Source organism: Vulpes lagopus, chromosome 15, assembly GCF_018345385.1.
Source record: "Vulpes lagopus strain Blue_001 chromosome 15, ASM1834538v1, whole genome shotgun sequence".
Classification (NCBI taxonomy): domain Eukaryota; kingdom Metazoa; phylum Chordata; class Mammalia; order Carnivora; family Canidae; genus Vulpes; species Vulpes lagopus.
The window spans coordinates 38988070-39010145 of NC_054838.1; the positions used below are offsets into that span (position 1 = coordinate 38988070).

The 22076-nt window shown below is 35.8% G+C and overlaps 1 protein-coding gene across 5 annotated transcripts in view; it reads right to left on the bottom strand.

Moving 5' to 3' along the window:
* The window catches only part of NOX4 (NADPH oxidase 4), a 165338-nt gene that overhangs the window by 8308 nt on the left and 134954 nt on the right, over positions 1-22076 (bottom strand). For all 5 annotated transcript variants that reach the window (XM_041730488.1, XM_041730489.1, XM_041730487.1 and 2 more), the window contains 4 exons: positions 14493-14612; positions 12427-12535; positions 3990-4058; positions 2464-2564 (listed from right to left, as the gene is read on the bottom strand). In XM_041730488.1, the coding sequence (XP_041586422.1) occupies positions 2464-2564; positions 3990-4058; positions 12427-12535; positions 14493-14612 (399 nt within the window). The remainder of the gene's footprint in view (positions 1-2463; positions 2565-3989; positions 4059-12426; positions 12536-14492; positions 14613-22076) is intronic.

Sequence of the window (22076 nt, forward strand, 5' to 3'; positions counted from 1 at the left end):
ATATAAGCAAATATCTACATGCACATATATGTGAATATATACTTTTATAAGTATACATGTGTATCTCTACATATTCTTTCAGTAATTTATGTACACATGGTTAATGTACAACAAAAATTTTACACCTATAATGAGGACTTCTCTTTAAATAGCACCTTTTAAAAAATAATAAAAATAATAAATAGCACCTTTTTTCTAGTTAATGAACTCTTAAGATGTTGACCTAATTTTTTTCCTAAATATGCCACGTAAAAATTCTTTAAAAATAATGCATTTTAGGTGCCTGTATAGAGCAAATACACAAAATGAAAGTGTTGTACAAAATGTCAACAGTAGATGGTACACACTTGCTCTTCTTAAACCAGCTTTGCTGTTTGAAGAAAATGAACAACACCCAAATAAACATACAAAACCCATCTAAATCATGAACAGTTTAACAAATGAGAATTCTTAAGAAATAATGAAATAAATCAATAATCCCAATCTAATTTCTTATAAGTGATCTTCTACCGTTGCAGAGTTTGGTTTCAGAATTGAGTAAAAACAATGGTAACAACAAAATTCCAAAATTTTCATCACTATACCATAAAAACTACTAACAGAATGCTTGTCAGAAGTCAGCTGAATGTCATTAAAGGAGTCTGTGGTGCATAACGAGACCCAGTTTAGTATGACCCTATTATTACATCTAGGTGGATGATACTGGAGAAAGATGGGAAAAGAATATAACCACAGTTACAGTGACAGTTTTTTAATTCTATAAATTCACCTTTAACGAGGGCCCTACTTATGACAAAGGACCTCTGTTTCAAAATAATCCTTCCCTCTTTAACTCAAAACTACTTCATCATGAGAAGGGAAATCCAGAAGTGGTCTCAAACAAAGCTGCAATCTTACTTTCAGCAATAGCTATATTCTTTTTAAAATTTCACTCCTGGGGGGGGGGGGGGGGCGGGGCACATGGGTTGCTCAGTGGTTGAGCATCTGCCTTCAGCTCAGGGAGTGATCCGTGATTCCAGGATCAAGTTCCACATGGGACTCCCTGTAGGGAGCCTGCCTCTCCCTCTGCCTATGTCTCTGCCTCTCTCTCTCTGTGTCTCTCATGGATAAATAAATAAAATCTTTTAAAAAATAGCATAAAATAAAATAAAATTTCACTCCTGGGGCTCCACACCATAATTCCTAAAATAAAATCTCTAAAGATGGCCAAGGGCCTTGATGAATCAGTGGTTCTTTCAATAAATCATATTCATTCATGAGTTCATGACTTGAAGCTTTTTTAGAACTCTTCATCCAATAAGCTGCCTCATCCATTTATAAATATCCTTTTTATATTTATAAAAATGTAGGTTTTAAATTATGAACTGACCAACTAGAAGAGCCATAGGGTCAAAGGAAATTTAAAAAAATTCAATCTTTAATTTATGTACATTCTTACTGCAGAAGTATATTTACTTAAGCAACAAAAAAATGGTTCATTCCAATGTAAAAACATATTTAATTTTGATAAATTCTACAGGATAAATAAGATAGAAATACAAGCTTAAGTAGAAAAAATAATGTAAAATTTCCACCTGCTAATAAAAGCTTATTTGTATATCTGTCCAAATATGAGGTTGGTATCAAAAAACTGATATTTTATTCCAGTAGACATGCTTAGAGAGTTATATTAATTTCAAGATGTCAGCATGTGCAATATGTTAGACATTAGAGCTTCCCAACTACTTGAACTTTTGATGAAACTATTTCAATGCCAAATTTAAAATGTGTGATTGTGTATATGGTTTTCAAAGCACTTCTAGAATTCTTGTAGGCCATTGCCCTGAACTACAAGTTTACAGAAGACAAGAGGGTTGGCTAGTCTATGCCCTAAAGTGAATGCTCTCCTTCAACAGTATTTGCATCAAATCATAGACATATATCCCATAGTGCTAAGACTCTTCATATAATTATAGCTTCCAAGAAAAAAAATTATGTTTGGAAATACTCCTGTTTTAGAGACTATATATGACAAATTAAGGGCTTTTAAGAATTTATTAATTCTTGTAAAAAAGTTCAAAAATCTGATTTTTAAGTGCATTCATTGTTAGAACTGCTGGTAGAGCTCCTTTGTTTGCCAACATGATTTTGAAAAGTTTTTCCAATGATCATCTGATACGTGATATCAGAATGAATATCCATTTTAATATGGGTCCATGCAAATTTGAAAGTAGGTTGGAGAGTATTACTCATAAATACTTTAATAGACTTTTTTAAAGCCAATTTTTAATTATTGATGTTAAAGATATGCGAGGTGGTCCCTGCATTGCCTACTCCTTTGCTAGTGATAATTGAGTGTTTAAGTGACTTTGTAATTTGTAAACCCATTCCCAAATTTGTCTTTAAAAACTACATGTGATGACTTGAGAATATTTTAATTTGATCCTTAGCCATATGGCAAATTTCCTGAGCACTAGTACTTACCCTCTGTTACATTTTGCTATTTCATCAAACAGAAGTTTCCACCGAGGACGTCCAATAAAAAGTCTTGAATTCAGTGCTTGATATTTTTCTCCAATTATCTTCTGCCAAAAAGAAAGCACTATATTTTATATGACCCAGAATTGGATGAATAACCCATTTCTCTAACATCATTTCTACTGGTGCTGTGGCTTCCTACCAAATTGCTGTGATATCATGACTGTAAGTATTAAATGGCAAGCAATTAAGTACAGTCATTTTGAAGCATCATTTCCTTCCTCTTTTCCTTTAAAATTCATTATCTTCTTGAATGCCATTATTACAAATGGCTGATTTTCCTAGACTTCAGTTAGTTGCTTCATTTTTAACAACTGCAATGTTAAAGAATGCATTTTAACTGCCTACTCTCAAAATGGGTGCAGCACAATAACTTTATTGAAGTGTTTTTACACTGCAAATACAGTTGTCTTATATGGTTCATTATATGAGTAAAATACTACAAATTGTCATCATAAATTTGGGGAAATGATCCCAGACAAGACAGTCTAAGACAGAAGAGCTCCAAATCTTGGGTCTATAAACAAATAGCTTCTAATGGGCTGGAGTTTGCAATGAACAGAATATTAGATCTGGATCAACAATGAAGGGTCAGTGAGAAGAGCGGACAAGTGTCTGAGTCCCAGGCTGACAAACTGAGAACCAATGCGATTTATGCTCCATACCTTAATTATAGCCATACCATGAAGAATAATGATATTGACTTGCTTCACGAGAATAGTAAAATGAAATAATTTTTTACATACCAAGTAAGGTAGAAATATGACTAAAAAAATAGGGTTAGATTAGTTTTGAAATAACTGACAAGCATTCATGTTTTGTATCCAAAATATTATGGAAAATGTATAATGGAAAATACTAAAATAAAACTTGTGAAAGCATTCATGCCCAGATTTACACACCTACGTAGCACTTCAGTGTCATCTGTAAACATCAGTTTCTTCATCTATAACATGAGTATAGCACTATCATCTTGGCACTATCTACCTCTTGGATCTGTTGGAATTACACAAGATAATGAATATGAAATGCTTAGCACGGTGTGTTGCACAGTAAGAAAATAACACGTGACGGATACTACGACATTTTTGGTTTCCCTTAAAGAAAAATAAGCTTAACTACGTATGACCTTATCTTGTCTCTGCACATAAAAATTCCCCTCGATGAACATAATCATGAGACTGTTCACTTATGGTCCTATCTCTAGAGGTAAAGAATTTGAAACAACAGTGAAAAGGAGAGATGAATGCAAAGGTCTGTACCAGCTCCCTGTGAGGAGGACAAATGAAAGGCAGAACACAGTTGGCTTCAAGGACAAGCCATGGGTTTTTTGGACACACTCCAAAAGAGGCCTTCCTCTGGGAAACTTCTCTTTGAACCACCTGCAGAAATTTTCTTCCAGCACAGCCCCTACTGTAAATCTTCTATTATCAAGAGGCCTGTTTAATTTATAAAAACATCTAACTACATACCTGTATCCCATCTGTTTGACTGAGGTACAGCTGGATGTTGACATAGTCAGGTCTGTTCTCTTGCCAAAACTGAGAGGACATAAAAGTAAATAGACATGAGAATTTTCTCTGTATGCTCAGACTGTCTCCTATTCTAACATATGTGATTCTACAGTTTAAGATGTATCTTGTCTAATCACAGTCAACATTTACAAGCAATATACATACCAGATGCTAATATTAATAACCTGTGCCTCCTGACAGAATTAGTGTAAGCAGTAGGAGGAGGAGCGATAAGGGAAGAGTAGATGGTAGTAGTATAAGAGAATAATTCTGTTATCTTTATCGATACAAAATCAAACATACTAAATACAACATTGATATTCCCTGAAATCCTTCCATATACATCTTAATTTATTCTCCAAGAGTCTCTAAATTATGGCCAAGAGCTCACTCATAAAGAATATGATTTTCTTAAAAAAAAAAAAAAAAGGAAACCACAATAATAGTATATAATATGCATGCTAGGAATCACAAAAAAACAAAACAAATAAAAACAAAGACAAAAGGCTCAGTTCCTGTTTCTGCCTTGCTCCTTCTCAGCACTGGTTTTCCTTGTACAAAAATGTATGGGGCAGGAAATACCACCTGTCAAAGAAAAAATAGTCTGGAAAAAATCTCAAACATTTCAATACCTTGAAAAGTAAAATAAGAAAAATATTATCTGGAGGAAAATAAACTCAACAAAGGTGGTAAAAGAGTTGTTGTCATCCTTATATGCTTCTTTTTTTTCCTTTTTTCTTTTCATTCAAAAATCAACCTACTAATAATTGACCTGATTCTGACTGGCTCCTGACTTCTCAAATCTATTCTTTTAAAAATATTTTTGCACCCAAAACTAATGTTACACTGTATGTTAATTAACTGGAATTTAAACAAAAACTTAAACAAAATGTTTTTAAATTTAAAAATATTTTAAAAATATAACATAAAAATATTTGAAATAGTTAAAAATTTCATATATTTTTATTTTATAAGTATTTTTCTTAGGGCTTCCTTTCACCACCCCTGACATAAAGAGAAGCTGAAAGATAAGGACCAAGCAACAAAAGTGGAAGAAGAGGAGAGGAACACAGCAGCATGGTGGGCTCCTTAGAGAACAGAGAGGAGGTGCGAGGTATGGATCTGAGTGTCTGAGGTGACAGGACTTTTTCAAAAGCCTAACCATTTCTTGAGCACAAATCGGCATACTGGGCTTGCTTGAGATGGTAAGGTTTTGCTGGACTTTATTGCAGCAAGATCAACTGATTTAAAGTACTGTTTCTGTATAGTGTAATGATGTTCATAGCAGCATTATCTACAAAGCCAAATTATGGAAACAGCCCAAGTGTCCATCGATTGATGAATAAAGACATGGTGTATATATGTACAATTGAATATTACTCAGCCACCAAAAAGAATGAAATATTGCCATTTTTAATGATGCGGTTAGAGCTAGTCTTATGTTAAATGAGGGAAGTCAGATAAAGACAAATACCATATGATTTCACTCACTTAAGAAACAAAACAAATGAGTAAAGGGGAAAAAAAGGGAGAGACCAAACATGAAACAGACTTTTATCTATAGAGAATAAACTGATGGTTACCAGAAGGGAGGTGGGCACGGGGAAGGGTGAAATAGGTGATGGAGATTAAGGAGTGCACTTGTTGTGATGAGCACCGGGTGATCTATGGAAGTGTTGAGTCACTAAGTCGTATTCCTGAAACTGTATGTTGTATGTTAGCTGTAGGTAGCTAACTGGAATTTAAATAAAAAACAAAAGTAAATAAATAAATGAAGTAAAATGAAATTTTAAAAATGACATATTGTGACTCAAAGTAGAAGTTTCAGGAATGCAAAAAAGTCACATTGTAAATGGGGGGTGACTAAGCAGGGTTTCATCAGCCCTCTGGAACCTCTGAGCCCCCTGCAGGTAGCTGACTTATTCTGTTGCCACCACGATCTGGTCCTGAGACTTCTAAGGAGTTATTGACTCATCTAGGCCTCCATTTTTTTCATTAGGACAATGATGATGGGGTTGAATGCTATCATCCCCCAGATCTCTTTTCAGATCTAAAATGATACAATTTCTGACAGGTGTAAACTCTATAAAATCCCAATAAAGACATAGTTTACTTTTAAGGGTGATGTGATGATTCTCAGCTCCCATAATATTCTTAAAATACTAAGTTATATCCAAATGCTGCCTCAAGTTAAATCCAAATGCTAAATTCATTCTTAGGTCCTTTCTGAATTGAATCAGGGTTTATGAATTTTAATTGTGAAGAAATAGGAATTTCTAGATGCCAGTAATGAATAGCACCTCACAAAACACATGGCTTGCATTGATTCTTGTCTTAAATGAACAGGATGCTGTTCTGAAATCAGTCCTACGACTCCTGCAACTGTTTGGTGTCCACGGCCCCAAAAGCTATGCAAATTTGGATAATGTGGGACACCCGGGTTGCTCAGCGGTTGAGCGCCTGCCTTCAACCCAGGGTATGATCCTCAAGTCCCAGGATCGAGTCCCACATCAGGCTCCCTGCATGGAGCCTGCTTCTCTCTCTGCCTATGTTATGTCTGTCTCTCTCTCCCTCTCTTTCTCTCTCTGTGTCTCTCATGAATAAATATATAAAATCTTTACCAAAAAATTTTGGATAATGTTTTTTAATGATTTCAATGTCTCCACTTTAACTTACCACTCACTGAAGACAATGATATCTATGAAAGGCACGATTTTCTCCAAATAAAGGAACAGTGAAAAAATAGGTATGTGGATCAACACAATCTTGCAAATAGACAAGGCTTGTAGGATCATGCACGAATATTATGTTTTTCATTTTCATTTCTCCTGCCTATACTTTTACTTATTTTTCTCACAAATAAAAAATAACAGGATGTGAGTCCTGGGGGGAATTTTACAGATTACTACTAGGAATCACAGCAATTATTTATTAAATGCTTTCAAAATAATAGATACTTTAGATATATGTTAAGGCTAAGTCTCACATTGGGTTTCAAGTGCTATTAGCCTCCTTCACAAATTGGAAGCATAAATCAGGTTTATAGAGGCTAAGTGATTTATCCAAGGACTCGCAGTTCATAGGAAATAGAATCACTGTTCCATTGTAAATGACAGATTCCAAATGCCTGATGCAGCCCTGATCCCTTATTTTGATTTTCCCAACATGACCTACAGAGGTGAAGTGACTTGAAGCAAGTCACATCGTTAGATATTGGCAGAGCTGGTACAGGATCACCTGACACCTGGCCCTGCCCTCTTCAATCACCAGGTTGGACAATCTGGCCAAGCAAGATCTACCTAAGACTCAATTTTTTCATCTTTGCAGATAGTCTGACACCAAGACAGAGTGACTAGGGCAACTAAGATAGCTTTGTCCTAGGCATTCTAGAATGATGTGAAAGACCTCACAGCTGGAACAAGACTGAAAGACTATATTTTCATTTGATTTTCAAAAACAGTTTTACCTGCTTTTACACAGACTGTAGGCAACATCACTATGCTTTATTGCTGTTGATCTCTTTCTTTCTCTCTTTCCCCTCACTCATTCTCTCTCTCTCTCTCACACACACACACACACACACACACACACACACACTGAGCTTGGTAACACAGTTACAAGCACATCATCCTCAGAGGCACAATTGAAAGACCAGTGTTCATCCTGCTGATGCAAAAATCGAAACAGATGCAGAGGTGTGAGTAGAAGATAATCATCACTGTATTATTTATATTAGTTTTAGGGTTTTATATTATTTACTCCATGGAATTCTAAAGGTAAAGCACATCCATCAAAACAACTTGAAATGGAAAGAATACATAAATCTTAAAGATTCAACACCTGTGAAGGTCCAGCCACTTAACATCTTTTCTTTTCTTTGTTCCTTTCCTTCCCTACTACTTCCCTTAGAAAGCATCTGTTATTCAAATGTGTCTGTCCACATCTTGGATCCTTTCATTAAAAAAAAAAATTCAGGTTCTGTATATCAGTTCAAGAAAGATTAAAAATTAGAAAAACAAAGGTAGAATTAGGAAATCCCAGAAATAATATAACTGGTCAATAATCACAGGAAGAGAGGTTTAACCCCACTAGCATTGAGGAGAAAACAGAATGAGATCTCACTGTTTGAGACTGGCAGAAATTTAAGATATCGGTAATAAAAGATTTTAGAATAAATGTCTCTCATACTCTTTGGTATGGAAGCTGTTTTATTCTCTCCGGAGAGTGTTTTGTCAGTACACATTAAAAATTTCAATTCATTCACAACCTCCTCATGACCTCTGACTTAGAAAGTAGTCTTGGGGAATCAACCCAGGAAAAAATACAAATTTGAGAGTAGTGATTTTGCTCTTCTTGAAAGTTTTTCCTCTGTTAGCCCCAAAGACCGAACTCCCTCATGGTTTTCCTCCCACCTTCCTGGCCAGTCTGACTGATCTTTGTTGACTCTTACTCATCTTTGAGCCTTCAGAAATTGCAGCATGCTTGGTGTTTTCACACACACTTCTAAGATCTACACTTAGATCAATCTTGCTCAAATCATTTCAATGGCTTCTCATCTCTCCCTTTATTTTCCCCTCCTGATTCAGCAGGTCCCAGATCGGTCCCAGGAATCTGTACTTTTTTTTTTAAAAAAAATGTGGTCAAATATACATAACAAACTTTACTATTTTAACTGTTTTTTTAAGTATACAGTTCAGTGGCATTAAATACACATTGTTGTGCAGCCATCACTACCATCCATCTCCAGAATCTCATCATTTTTTTAAACTGAAACTCCATACCCATCAAATAATAATGCACTATTCACGTCCCCCAAGTCCCTGGCACCCACCAGGGACTAACTGTGTCTATGAACTAGAACTCTCCATATCCTGTATAAGTAGAATCATACAATATTTGTCCTTTTATGTCTGATTTAATTCACTTAGTATAACGTTTTCGAGGTTCATACATATTCTATGTCTCAGAATCTCATTCTCTTTAAGGTTGAAATATTATTCCATTATACATATATGCCACATTTTCTTTATCCATCACCAGGCGTTTGGGTTGTTTGGCTATTGTGAATAATGCTGCTATGAATATCAGTATACAAAAATCTGTTCAAATCTCTGCTTTCAGTTCTTTTGGGTATATCTCTAGAACCTATTTTTTTTTTCTTTTGCATAAAATCCAAAGACCTTTTGTAATCCACTTCCTCCCCCAGGAAAGCATACATACCACCTGACTGCTTCTCTTACTACTTGTCCCCTTGCTTACTCTAGTTTGCCCACACAGATTTCTTTCATCTTCCTCCTAGCATACTACTGTATCAGAGCCCCAGCCTGTGAGTTGGGTCCCTTTCTCCATAAGATTTCCACCTAGTCTGCTCATTCACCTCACTCAGGTCTCTGCTCAAATATTATTTGGGGAGGAATGTATTCCCAATTACACAATATAAATTAGCATGTCCTTGATGGTTTACTTTCTGTTGCTTTATCCACTTTCCTTTCCTTCCTTGCCCTAATCAGAATCAGACATCCTGGGCAGCCCTGGTAGCTCAGCGGTTTAGTGCCGCCTTCAGCCCAGGGTAGGATCCTGGAGACCCAGGATTGAGTCCCATGTCACGCTCCCTGCATGGAGTGGAGCCTGCTTCTCCCTCTACCCGTGTCTCTGCCTCTCTCTCTCTATGTCTCTCATGCATAAATAAATAAAATCCTTGGAAAAAAAGAATCAGACATCCTATTTATTAGTTTGTTGTCTATCTTCCCCACTTAGGATGTAAATCACATGAGATCAAAAAATTGTTTTTCATTTTGTTCTCCAATGTTGCTCCAGGTCCTACAATAGTTTGTGATTCATAGCAGGCAATGAGTGAATTTTTGATGAGTGACAGAATGACTGAATAAATGAGTATCTGCATAGAAAGACACATATGAGGGGCACCTAGGTGGCTCAGTGGTTGAGCATCTGGCTTTGGCTCAGGGCATGATCCCAAGGTCCTGGGATCAAGTCCTGCAAAAGGCTCCCTGGAAGGAGCCTGCTTCTCCTTCTGCCTATGTCTTCTCTTTCTTGGTGTCTCTCATGAATGAATAAATAAAATCTTAAGACAAACAAACAAACAGACAGACACATATGATATTCACTGCAGTCTTTTTTTTTAGATTTTAAATATATATATATATATACACACACATATACATATACTTATTTATTTATTTATTTATTTAGCTACTGCACGAGCAGGGGGTGGGGCAGAGGGAGAGGGAGAGAGAGAATCACAATTAGACTCCAGACTCAGCATGGAGCCCAACTTGGGGCTTGATCCCATAACCTTCAGATCATGACCTGAGCTGAAAACAAGAGTCGGACTCCTGACTGAGTCACCGAGGGGCCCCATAATTGCAGTGTTCTTTATAATAAAAAAGTAAATATCCATCATTGAGGAATGGTTAAATTACTAAGTGCTTCCATAATACAAAATATAGCAATAAAAAGAATGAGGTAACTTTATACATACTATTATTAAAAATGTTCAAGATATAGTGATAAGTTTAAAATAAGCAATTCAGGGGCACCTGGGTGGCTCAGTGGTTGAGCATCTGCCTTTGGCTCAGATTGTGATCCCAGGGTCCTGGGATCGAGTCCTGCATTAGGATCCCCACAGGGAGCCTGCTTCTCCTTCTGCCTGTGTCTCTGCCTCTCTCTGTGTCTCTCATGAGTAAATAAAATCTTTAAAAATCAAAAAATATAAATCGATAAATAAGCAATTCATAGAACAATACAAATAGTATGGTAGAATTTATAGAACACTTGTGAGTTTCTTCTTGATTGGGTGGGGAAAGTAGTATGGGAGAATTTGGTTTATCTGAATTATTTGACAGTTTTCCAAAGAAGGCATACAAATGGCCAAGAGACACATGAAAAACTGCTCAATATTACTAATCATTGTGGAAATGCAAATCAAAATCACAATGAGGTATCACTTCACATCTGTCAAAATGGCTAGTAACAAAAAGAAGTAAAAGTGTTGATAAGAATGTGGAGAAAAGAGAATCCTCATGTACTATTGGTGGAAATGCAATCACTGTGGAAAACAGTATAGAGGTGAATTGAAAAATTAAGAATGGAAATACCGTATGATCCAGTAATTCCACTACTGGATATTGACCCACAGAAAATGAAAACACTGATTTGAAAAGATATATGCACACCTATGTTTATTGCAGCATTATCTACAACAAGCAAGATAAGGAAACAACCTACGTGTTTACTGATATATGAATGGATAAAGAATATATATGTATACACACACACAAAAGAAATATATCTTGTCATTTGCAATAATATGGATTGACCTAGAGGGTATTATGCTAAGTGAAATACGTCAGAGAAAGACAATACTGTATTATTTCACTTATATGTAGAGTCTATAAAACAAAACAAACACACATACAGAAACAGGGTCATAAATACAGAGAACAAACCGGTTCTCAAAGGGAAGGAGGGCAGGAGGATGGGTGAACCAGGTGAAAGGGACTGAGAGGAACAAACTTCCAATTATGAAATAAGTAAGTCACAAGGATGAAAATTACAGCATAGGGTATATAGTCAATAATATTATGATAACTTCATATGGTGACAGATTATAACTACATGTGGTGAGTGGTCTGTAATGTGTAATGGTTGATTCATTATGTAGTACACCTCAAACTAATATACTTCTGTATGTCAAGTATACTATGATTTACAAGAAAAAGTAAAAAAATGCAGCAAATATGCCTATGTATTGCTTGTATAATTTGAAAAAATAAAGATACGTATATCAATAAACAAAGGGTTACATGTAAGATAGATGAAGAATGCCTGTTTTTATCTCTGTAAGAAATAAAATGTAGGATTTATGATTTTTGAAATTCTGCCAGAGTGCCAAAAGTCTGGTGATGGTCCATTTGTAATACGAAAGGTGGAAATAAGAGATTAGTGCTAACAGAAAAAAGTATGGAAAGTATAGTAGCCAATATCTGCTGATTGCCCCGTCTTGTCTTCCATCGCCCCCATATGCAGACATCATCAGCCATATGCCTGTAGTTCTATGTTAAAATACTCTATGCTAACAAATATTAGCATTTTTATGTAAAACATATCATAGATATACACACATTCAGCTGATACCTGAAAATATGTGTACTAAATTATTAATATGCTATGTCTCTACTTTTAAGTTTAAGAGACTTTTTTCCCCTTCTTTCAACTTATCTCCATTATTTTCTGGTTTATTCTACAGCAAGCATTGATTGCTTTTGTAATTAGAAAAAAATAGTAATTTAAAAAGTTTAAATAATTTAAAAAACTTTAAATAATTTAAAAAATTTAATTTAAAAAATTGCAAAAGTCAAAACAAACCCAATTTTACCTTGTTATGTAAGACACAGAGTAAGTCTGCAAACCAGCGGAAGGACTGGATGTCTCTGCACACCCAAATAAAATACAGTCTTCTAAGCTTGTATGGTTTCCAGTCATCCCTTTAAAATTAAAAGAACACTATGGTGATGAGGATGGCAAAAAAGGTTAAGAATCCCTTTATCTTTGAAAATTTGCTTTTTATTTACTAATGAAAAGCCAGTCATTTATTTTTATCATGTTTATCATTTGTGATTGCACTTACCATAAGTCCCAAATGAATTTAAAATGTAATGTACTGATTCAAGAGCACAATATACTCCATGAGTTAAAGTGTTTATATTTGTGGCTATTACATGGATATCACCTATTTTCAGTTGAAAGCAAGAAACTAAACTCCTGGATGAGACTATGAGCCCTGTGTCTCAGAAAGTTCTGTATTTTCAGTAAATTCTATCACTCAGCCGGGCTCCAGTGATCATTAGTTCATGCCCCTGCCTCCAGGCAAAATGAGCCAAAACCATTCCAGAAAGCTGGTTGTTTATCCCCTTCTTAATAAACATTAAAGAGATGTAACAGTCACCTACTATGTAATGCATTCCAGTGACTCGTAATTCCAAGTCTGGATTCCTATTTATAATTATGAAGTCAGCCTGAGGTTAAGAAAATATTTTCTCTTTTTCTCAACTTTAAATATGTCTGAATAACTCACAGTATGTTTTCAGAAACAAATGATTTTTTGGCTTGAAATATGGTTATTTTTCTAAGAACCTCCAAAAAGTCCCAAATTTGTAACAAGTATTTAAAATTGAAATAAAATATCATTCAAACACATCATTTCAATTTTATTATTTCCTTTTTTAGCACTCTATTAAAGACTTTTAATGCAAATTGTGCCTTCTCGAAAGATGAACAGAATAGATTTAAGAATAATTTCCTACTGTTGTTTTGCTTGTGATTTCATGACAATATTAATCCATAAAGTTTTGCTTATAATCCTAGAACTAAAATAACTGCAAAAGTATTTCCTACGTGAGCAAGCTTACATTTGAAAGTTCTATTCTCCAGTCTGTTATAAATTTGCTGAGTAACAGACCAAGTAATCATGTGCTCATTCGTCATCTCCCCAGCAAAGCTTTTCCTGACCATATGGCTACAATGACCCTGGCCCTTTATTCCAATATCCCATTAATCTCTCTCTTCTTTTTATCAGAGTTCTAATACTTTCTGAAATACTGTTAATTATGAATTTCTTACTGGTTTATTTTTTACTGCTCCATCTGAATATAAGCTTTTTAAGGGCAGGGACTCTGTTTTATTCATAGCTGTCCCTATAGGATGGATTGGCATACAGGTGCTTAACAATATTTGCTGACAGAATGGATGAGGAGTGCCCCTTACCATTTACGAGGAAGAATAGGAATGAGGCAGGTGTAATGGCTTTAAGAGGGCAGAGGAATGCCTGCTTATGATACTTTACAAGACACCATGCTGAAAGCCATCGACCACACAATGAGAATCCTTGAATTATTACCCTCATCTATCAGTAAATGGAATCCCATGAACAACAAGTATAGTAGTCCCTCCTTATCTGTGGTTTCACTTTCTGTAGTTTTAGTTACCCATGGTCATCCATGGCTGGGAAGCAGATGATTCTCCTCACTTCATATCATCACACAGGCATTTTATAATATTACCTCATCACAAGAAGAAGGGTGAGTACAGTACAATATGATATTTTGAGGAAGAGAGACACCACACTCACATAGCTTTCCTCATAGTATATTGTTATAATTGCTCTGTTTTATTAGTTACTGTTGTTAATTTCTTACTGTGCCTAACTTATTAGTAAAACTTTACCACAGACATGTATGTATAGGAAAAAAATATAATGTATGTAGGGTTCAGTACTATCTGCAGTTTCAGGCATTCACTGGGGATCTTGGAACATACTCCCTATGCATAAGACGGAGTTACTGTAGATAAATTTTATGAGGAATGACCTCATACTAAAAGAGGGATGTTTGAAATAGTGACAGTTCTCTATTTCAACTAATAAAATGGATCAAAATGACATACAGCAGGGTGTTGAGTATTGATGCAAATGGAGTTACTCCAATGCCTCCAGCCACACAGAGGCTAACCTCGTAGTTCAATGATTCCTCAAATGGACTCCCAAATGGACCATCAATGTATAGCCTGTGAAGAAGGCAGATAAAGGTGGGGAAAGTTAAAAGAAGTTAAATTAATTCTCTGTGATATACAGCAAACATGCTGATTCTAATTTCTAGGCTTTCTATGGCTCAGGCCTTATTTCATTGTTCTCATACGGATAAACCTAAATGAATACAAAATGCTGCGTATGAACTCTCAAAATTAAAACAAGTACATCTATTTCTCAGTCTTCCCTTTTTAAGGCAAACATTAATTAAAAGTATAGAGAAGTGTATATAGGACCATGACAGATAACTAAGGAGAAGGTAAAGCTCTGATTGTATCATATTACTGCATTTGACTAAATTAAAACCAATTGCTTTATTAAGTCTAAATTCAATAAATAAGGTTTTCTTCAATGGCAAAGTCAGTAGCAGAAATATGTACTGAAACATTTATTCTGTGAACAGAAAAGTAATAGAAAAAAAGAAAGAAAGAAACTGTTTCCCTCTTGCCCTAGTAAGGTTTGTTAGTATAGAAATAACTGGAGAACAATATCAAGAAGTCTCTACTTCCTTGGGATTGTATATTTAAGTGTGTGCGTGTGTGCGTGCGTGTGTGTGTGTGCGTGTGAAAAATTCCTCTTAACTACAACAGAACCTGCTAATTGTCCATTCAATATTTCCCTTCTATTCTTTCTTGAGATATGTTTTTTAAAGATTTTATTTGTTTATTCATGAAAGATACACAGAGAGAGAGAGAGAAAGAGAGAGAGAGAGAGAGAGAGAGAGAGAAGCAGAGACACAGGCAGAGGGAGAAGCAGGCTCCATGCAGGGAGCCTGACGTGGGACTTGAACCTGGTTCTCCAGGATCAGGCCCTGGGCTGAAGGCAGTGCTAAACCGCTGGGCCACCCCGGCTCCTCTCCATTCTTTCTTAATAACAAAACACTAATTTATATTCAGGGAAGCAAAGTGCTCAAAACACTACATTTCCCAAACCCCATTGCATTTATTTTCACTGTGTGACTATGTTCTGGTTAATGTAATATAAACAGAAGTACAATTGAAAAAAAAACTGGAAGGCTCTCTGCAAAAAACTATGTCAGTTGAAAGTTGTACCTTTTTAATCCCTCCTTTTGTTTCCTTCTTCCTAGTATCTAAAATGTTGACTTGATGGACTTAATACTTATCTTTGATGGCTGTGGAATTAAGAAAGCCTCTATAGACTACCTTGATCCAGCTATCTTAATGTGAAAGATATCTTAAAGGCACTGCCATTTTAATGTTCTTTTTTCTATTATAAAAAAATAACTTTGCGAAAACATGGCAACTGTCCCCCAAAGTACATTTATGTTGTCAGCCTTACTATATACTTGTCTTTCATTGTGAGGAGTGACTGCAACAGTAGGTCACTTAATATTAGGCATCTCTTAACTAACTAGTTAAATGTTAAATGAATTAACGAATGGACTGTCTTTTGACCTCTGAGCTCTGTGGCATGTAGTCTAATCTGTATACCACCAGTCATTGCCAATATTTGGTTTCCTTTCCTCCTGGGTACTTATAGACTATACTTCCCAGAATTTCTCTGGTTATATTGATCCATATGTCTAATTCTGACCACTGGGTTGTGAGTAGAGGCAAGACTTAATACTTCCAGAATAAGGCAGGGAAAAGCTCCATCCCTTTCATGAGAACTAAAAGCCCTGAGTTGAACAGAAGACAAAAGCCAACTGAATCCTTAACTTATGTAAAGAAAGCTGTTCTGGATCTACCTGGCCTGTAGAAGTCACTTTATAAGTAAGAAATAAATTTGTTTTGTGTCTTATCGCATTTTCTGGATATTTCAAGGTTAACTAGTTATAGCAGCAGAACTTAGACCAGCGTGTACTACCATATGTACAGTTTATATTTAAATCTTCAAAGGAATTTGCAGGAGTACTGCTTTTAAAAATACTGTATTTAAGGGATCCCTGGGTGGCGCAGCGGTTTGGCGCCTGCCTTTGGCCCAGGGCGCGATCCTGGAGACCCGGGATCGAATCCCACATCGGGCTCCCGGTGCATGGAGCCTGCTTCTTCCTCCGCCTGTGTCTCTGCCTCTCTCTCTCTCTCTGTGACTATCATAAATAAATAATAAAAAAAAATAAAAAATAAAAAATAAAAATACTGTATTTAATAAAAAAGCTACTTACTGGGCCTCAAGGAACAATAACCAAAGTTTGAATGTTTACAGTAGTATTCTAAACACAGCAGAAATTCAGAAATACAGGGATGCCTGGGTGGCTCAGCATTTGAGGGTCTGCTTTTGGCCCAGAGCGTGATCCCAGAATCCAGGATCGAGTCCCATATCAGGCTACTTGTGGGAAGACTGCTTCTCGCTCTGCTGTGTCTCTGTCTCTGTCTCTCTCTCTGTGTCTCTGATGAATAAATAAAATCTTTTTAAAAAAAGAAATTCAGAAATACTGATAGATCATATACCCACAATATGCTTCAATCTTAATACATCCATCTCATTCACATTTTACAGATTATTCACTCAACAAACATGCAGAGTGTGCCAAATATTTCGGTGATACTACTATTTTGGACTCAAAGATAAAATTGACACCACGACATCAAAAATGGTCTTACTGTTTTTGCATCTCTCTTTTTAAGATTTTTAAAAATTTATATATTTGACACAGAGAAGGAGAGAGAGAGAGAATGCACACACAAGTTGGGGTGGGGTGGCAGAGAGAGAGGGAGAAGTAGACTCCTCAATGAGCAGAGAGCAGAGAGCCCAATGTGGGCCTCAATCCTAAGACCCCAAGATCATGACTTGAGCCAAAGGCAGACGTTTAACTGACTGAGCCACCGAGGCACTCCAAGCTTTTGCATCTTTAGATCAATATCATATTACATGGAATGGAGGATTAAAGAATGACAATACTACCTTGATCTTTTTAAAGATAACATTTTGCTTAAAAACATCAGTGACAAAATGTGTGGATAATTTTAACATGTATTTAAAGAGCAGAATTTAAGATACGATTCTTTATAAATGTCTTATGTACAATGCTTTTATAAAGATATTTTTAATTGAACAGAAAAAGAACAACCTAAAAGAAAAGCTACTAGAAGATATTTGAAAATTAGCGCTCAGTACATTAGACTCTCGATAGAAATCTCAAAATATTAGTGTATCAAAAACAATATATGTGAATTGATTCTATCATCTCTCACTGTGTAAGCAAATCTAGAATATAAACATTAAGTAAGAAACATTAAGGGCTTAAAAATAAATACTGCCAACTGCAAAAACAGATCATTGCAAATCTCTACAACTATTTTAGAATCCACTACACCCAGTGCAATCTTCTCTTAACTAGTCATTCATTCAGTGAACCGATGCTTTTATGCACTTGCCATGTGTTGGACAGTGTTCAAAGTGTCACGGAAAGAAAAATGAATGAGATAGAAAAAGCCCCTGGCCTCTTGGTTCCTTGACTCTAGTGGAAGAGGATCTAGCCTATAAGGAAAGATATAAAAAGATATATAGTGTCATATAATGATAAGTGCTTTTAAAAACAGGTAAAACAGGTGACTGATACATAAAAATTCATTATACTATTCTGTTCACTTTTATACATGCTTGAAATTTTGCATAGGTGGTTTAAAGGGATAGTCAGAGAACACCTCTATGTTCATGTGGCAATGGAACAGAGACCCAAAAGAAGTGAAGAGGCAAGATATAAAAACATCTGGAAGAAGAATCTTTCCATCAGGATGAACAGGATGTGTAAAAAAACAAAGCATTTTGCCTTAAGGGTATATTCACACCAGCTAAACCCTTCCCAGAAATTTTCAGCTCAGTTTCTTCATTCAATGATTGTATTTATTAATGTTTATTAATAAATTGCTAATTGTATTTATTAATGTTTCTTTGTCAGGACTGATACTGTTTGGACGAATCCCTGTTATTTGTTCATTAACACATTTTTTAGCATCTAACCTACAAAAGGCACTTTTGTAGGCTCTAGAGATTATGGCAATGAACAAGAGACAAATAGCTCTGTCTTTGGAGAGGGCTTCTTTCCAGTGTGATTATCTAACACATCTTTCATTCACATACACTTATTGAGTTATCTTATATGTGCAAAGTTCTAGAGATAGAAAAGTATATCTCCTGTCCTTAGCAATTATGATGCTGCCCATTTCCTTTCTTGTGTCTGCCTTCTATAAGAAAAAACATACACAAGGACATTTTATTTGACCAGCAAAGGACAGGAGCAGTTATGAAAAACAGCTCTTTCTTACCTGTCTGCTTTACGACCAACAGGCCCGAATGCACACCCTCCCTACATGTTTGGTTTTCCAGAATAACTTTCAGTAAGAAGACAAGATTCAGGGTTCTATACATTTACTAGAGTTGAAAACACAGGCCAGATACTTGCCCTCACCAAATCCGATTTCCTTCACTTCAAAACGGACCAATCAGATACGGTGACACAAAAAAAGCCTGCTTAAGAATTGTAGAAAGCTGGGATCCCTGGGTGGCGCAGCGGTTTGGCGCCTGCCTTTGGCCCAGGGCATGATCCTGGAGACCCGGGATCGAATCCCACGTCGGGCTCCCGGTGCATGGAGCCTGCTTCTCCCTCTGCCTGTGTCTCTGCCTCTCTCTCTCTCTGTGTGTGACTATCATAAATAAATAAAAATTAAAAAAAAAAAGAATTGTAGAAAGCCATAAATACCAGAAATACTCTTTGTTAATGGGATCAATAAGCACCTGCAGTGCACTGTCAGGTCAACTGAGAGGTCCAGTGTGAGAAGAGAAGTAGATGGGAGTGTGGTACAAAGGACCTAAAGAATCAGTTGTTTTTTTCTTTTAAAGTTTTTAATTTTAATTCCAGTAAGCTGATATACAGTTATATCAGTTTCAAGTGTACAATATAATGAATGATTCAACATTTCTATACATTACTCAGTGCTCATTCTGATAAGTGTACTCCTAATTCTGTCACCCATTTCACCCATCCCCCAACCCACCTCCCTTCTGGAAACCATCAGTTTGTTCTCTACAAGAATCTGGTTTTGGTTTGTCTCTTTTTTCTTTGTTTTGTTTCATAAATTCCACATATGAGCGAAATCATATGGTATTTGTCTTTCTCTGACCTATTTCACTTAAAATTATATTCTCTAGCTCCTTCCATGTCTTTGCAAATGGCAAGATTTCATTCCTTTTTTATGGTTAAATAATATTACATTGTGTGTGTGTGTGTATATATATATACCACTTCTTTAACCATTCATCTATCGATGGAAACTTGGGCTGCTGCTATAGGTTGGCTATTGTAAATAATGTTGTAACAAGCATAGGGATGCATGTATCCCTTTGAACTAGTGTTTTCTCATATTCTTTGGATAAATACCAGTAGTTCTATTTTTAGCTTTTTTCAGGAACCTCCATTCTGTTTTCCAGAGTGGCTATAACAGTTTGTATTCTCACCAACAGTGCATGAGAGTTCCTTTTTTTTTTTTTAACATCATAGCCAACACCTGTTTCTTGTGTTTTTGATTTTAGCCATTCTGACAGGTATGAGTTGATGTCTCACTGTACTTTTAATTTACATTTTCATGATGATAAGTGATGTTCAGCATTTTTCATATGTCTGTTGGCTTTCTGTATGTCTTCTTCGGAAAAATGTCTATTCAAGTCCTCTGACCATTTTTTAATTGGATTATTTGATTTGGGGTATTGAGTTGTATCAGTTCCTTATATATTTTGGATACTAACCCTTTATCAGATATGTCATTTACAAATATCTTCTCCCCTTCCATAGGTTGCCTTTTACTGTTGTTTCCTATACTCTGCAAAAGCTTTTATTTTGATGTAGTCTCAATACTTTATTTTGCCTTAGTTTCCCTGGCCTCAGGAGACATATCTAGAAAACTGTTGTTATAGCTGATGTCAAAGAAATTACTGCCTGTACTCTCTTCTAGGATTTATATGGTATAATATTTAGGTCTTTCATCCATTTTAAATGTATTTTTGTATTTTGTAAGAAAGTAGTCCAGTTTCACTCTTTTGCATCTAGCTGTCCAGTTTTCCCAACACCTTTTGTTGAAGAGATTTTTTTTTCTGGTTGCATCTTCTTTCTTGCTTTCTCAAAGACTAATTGACCACATGATCATGGGTTTATTTCTGGATTTTCTATTCTGTTCTATTGATCAATGTGTCTATTTTATGCCAGTACCATACTGTTTTGATTACTACAGTTTGTAATATACCTTAAAGCCTGGAATTGTGATACCTCCAATTTTGTGAATTTTCCACATTGCTTTGGCTATTCAGGGTCTTTTGTGGTTCTATACAAATTTTAGCATTGTTTGTCCTAGTTCTGCGAAAAATGCTGTTGGTTTTTGATAGAGATCACATTAAATGTGTAGGTCGCTTTGGGTGAAAAGGACATTTTAAAAATGCTCGCTCTTTCAACTCTTGAGCATGGAATCTCTTCCCAATTCTTTGTGTTGTCTTGATTTTTTTTCATCAATGTTTTATAGGTTTTAGATTTATTTTTTTTTTATTTTTTAGTTTTTAGATTTTATGCCCAGGTATTTTATTGTTTTTGTGCAACTATAAATGGGATTGGTTTCTTACTGTCACCTTATGCTGCTTCATTATTAGTACAGAAATGCAAAAGACTTCTGAACTCAACTTTATTGAGTTCGTTTACCAGTTCTCGTAGTTTTCTGGTAGAGTCATTAGGATTTTTCTATTTATAATATCATGTCATCTGCAAATAGTTAAAGTTTTACTTCTTCTTTACTAATTTCAATGCCTTTTATTTCTTTTTGTTGTCTGATTGCTATGGTTAGGTCTTCCAGTACTAAATTGAACAAAAGTGATGAAACTGGTCAGGCCGCTTGACCGTCCACAGTGAGGAGGAAGCCAGGTGATGTGGAAAAGGGTGTAAAACAGTTCACACTGGGGACTAACATGTACTTATGGTGTTTTATTTCCTCATTTTTTAAAACTGAGTTCATATTCCTTGGTGTCTTATAGAGAGGAATCCTTTGGGGATTAAAAATATATCCCCCAAGAGAGGATTTTTACTTTCCTCTTCCAGACAACAGGAGGATGCCATGAATCTGGAATCACTCTAAACTAAATTTTTGTCTCTGGGTTTATTGGGCCATATACATATTAGGATTTCACTGTTCCAAAAAAAAAAAAAATGATTTCGCTGTTTCAATCCAAGTGGTTACTAGATGTCAGGGGAGAATTCTTGTTGTAATTCTTTTCAGAGCCAAGGACAAAATAAGGTAATTGTCCCTACTATCTTTTCCTGTATAGGAGGATATTTAATCTTTATTTGATCCGCTGAGGATGGTGCACATGAGGAGTTTAGGCCATTTCCAGGGGACTCTGATCCCCCCTCAGGGTTCAGGCCTTATATCTTGTCCACCATGCATACAGCCCATTGAAACCAGCTCTAAACCTTTGGGGATAGACATTTGTTGGTAAGAGCA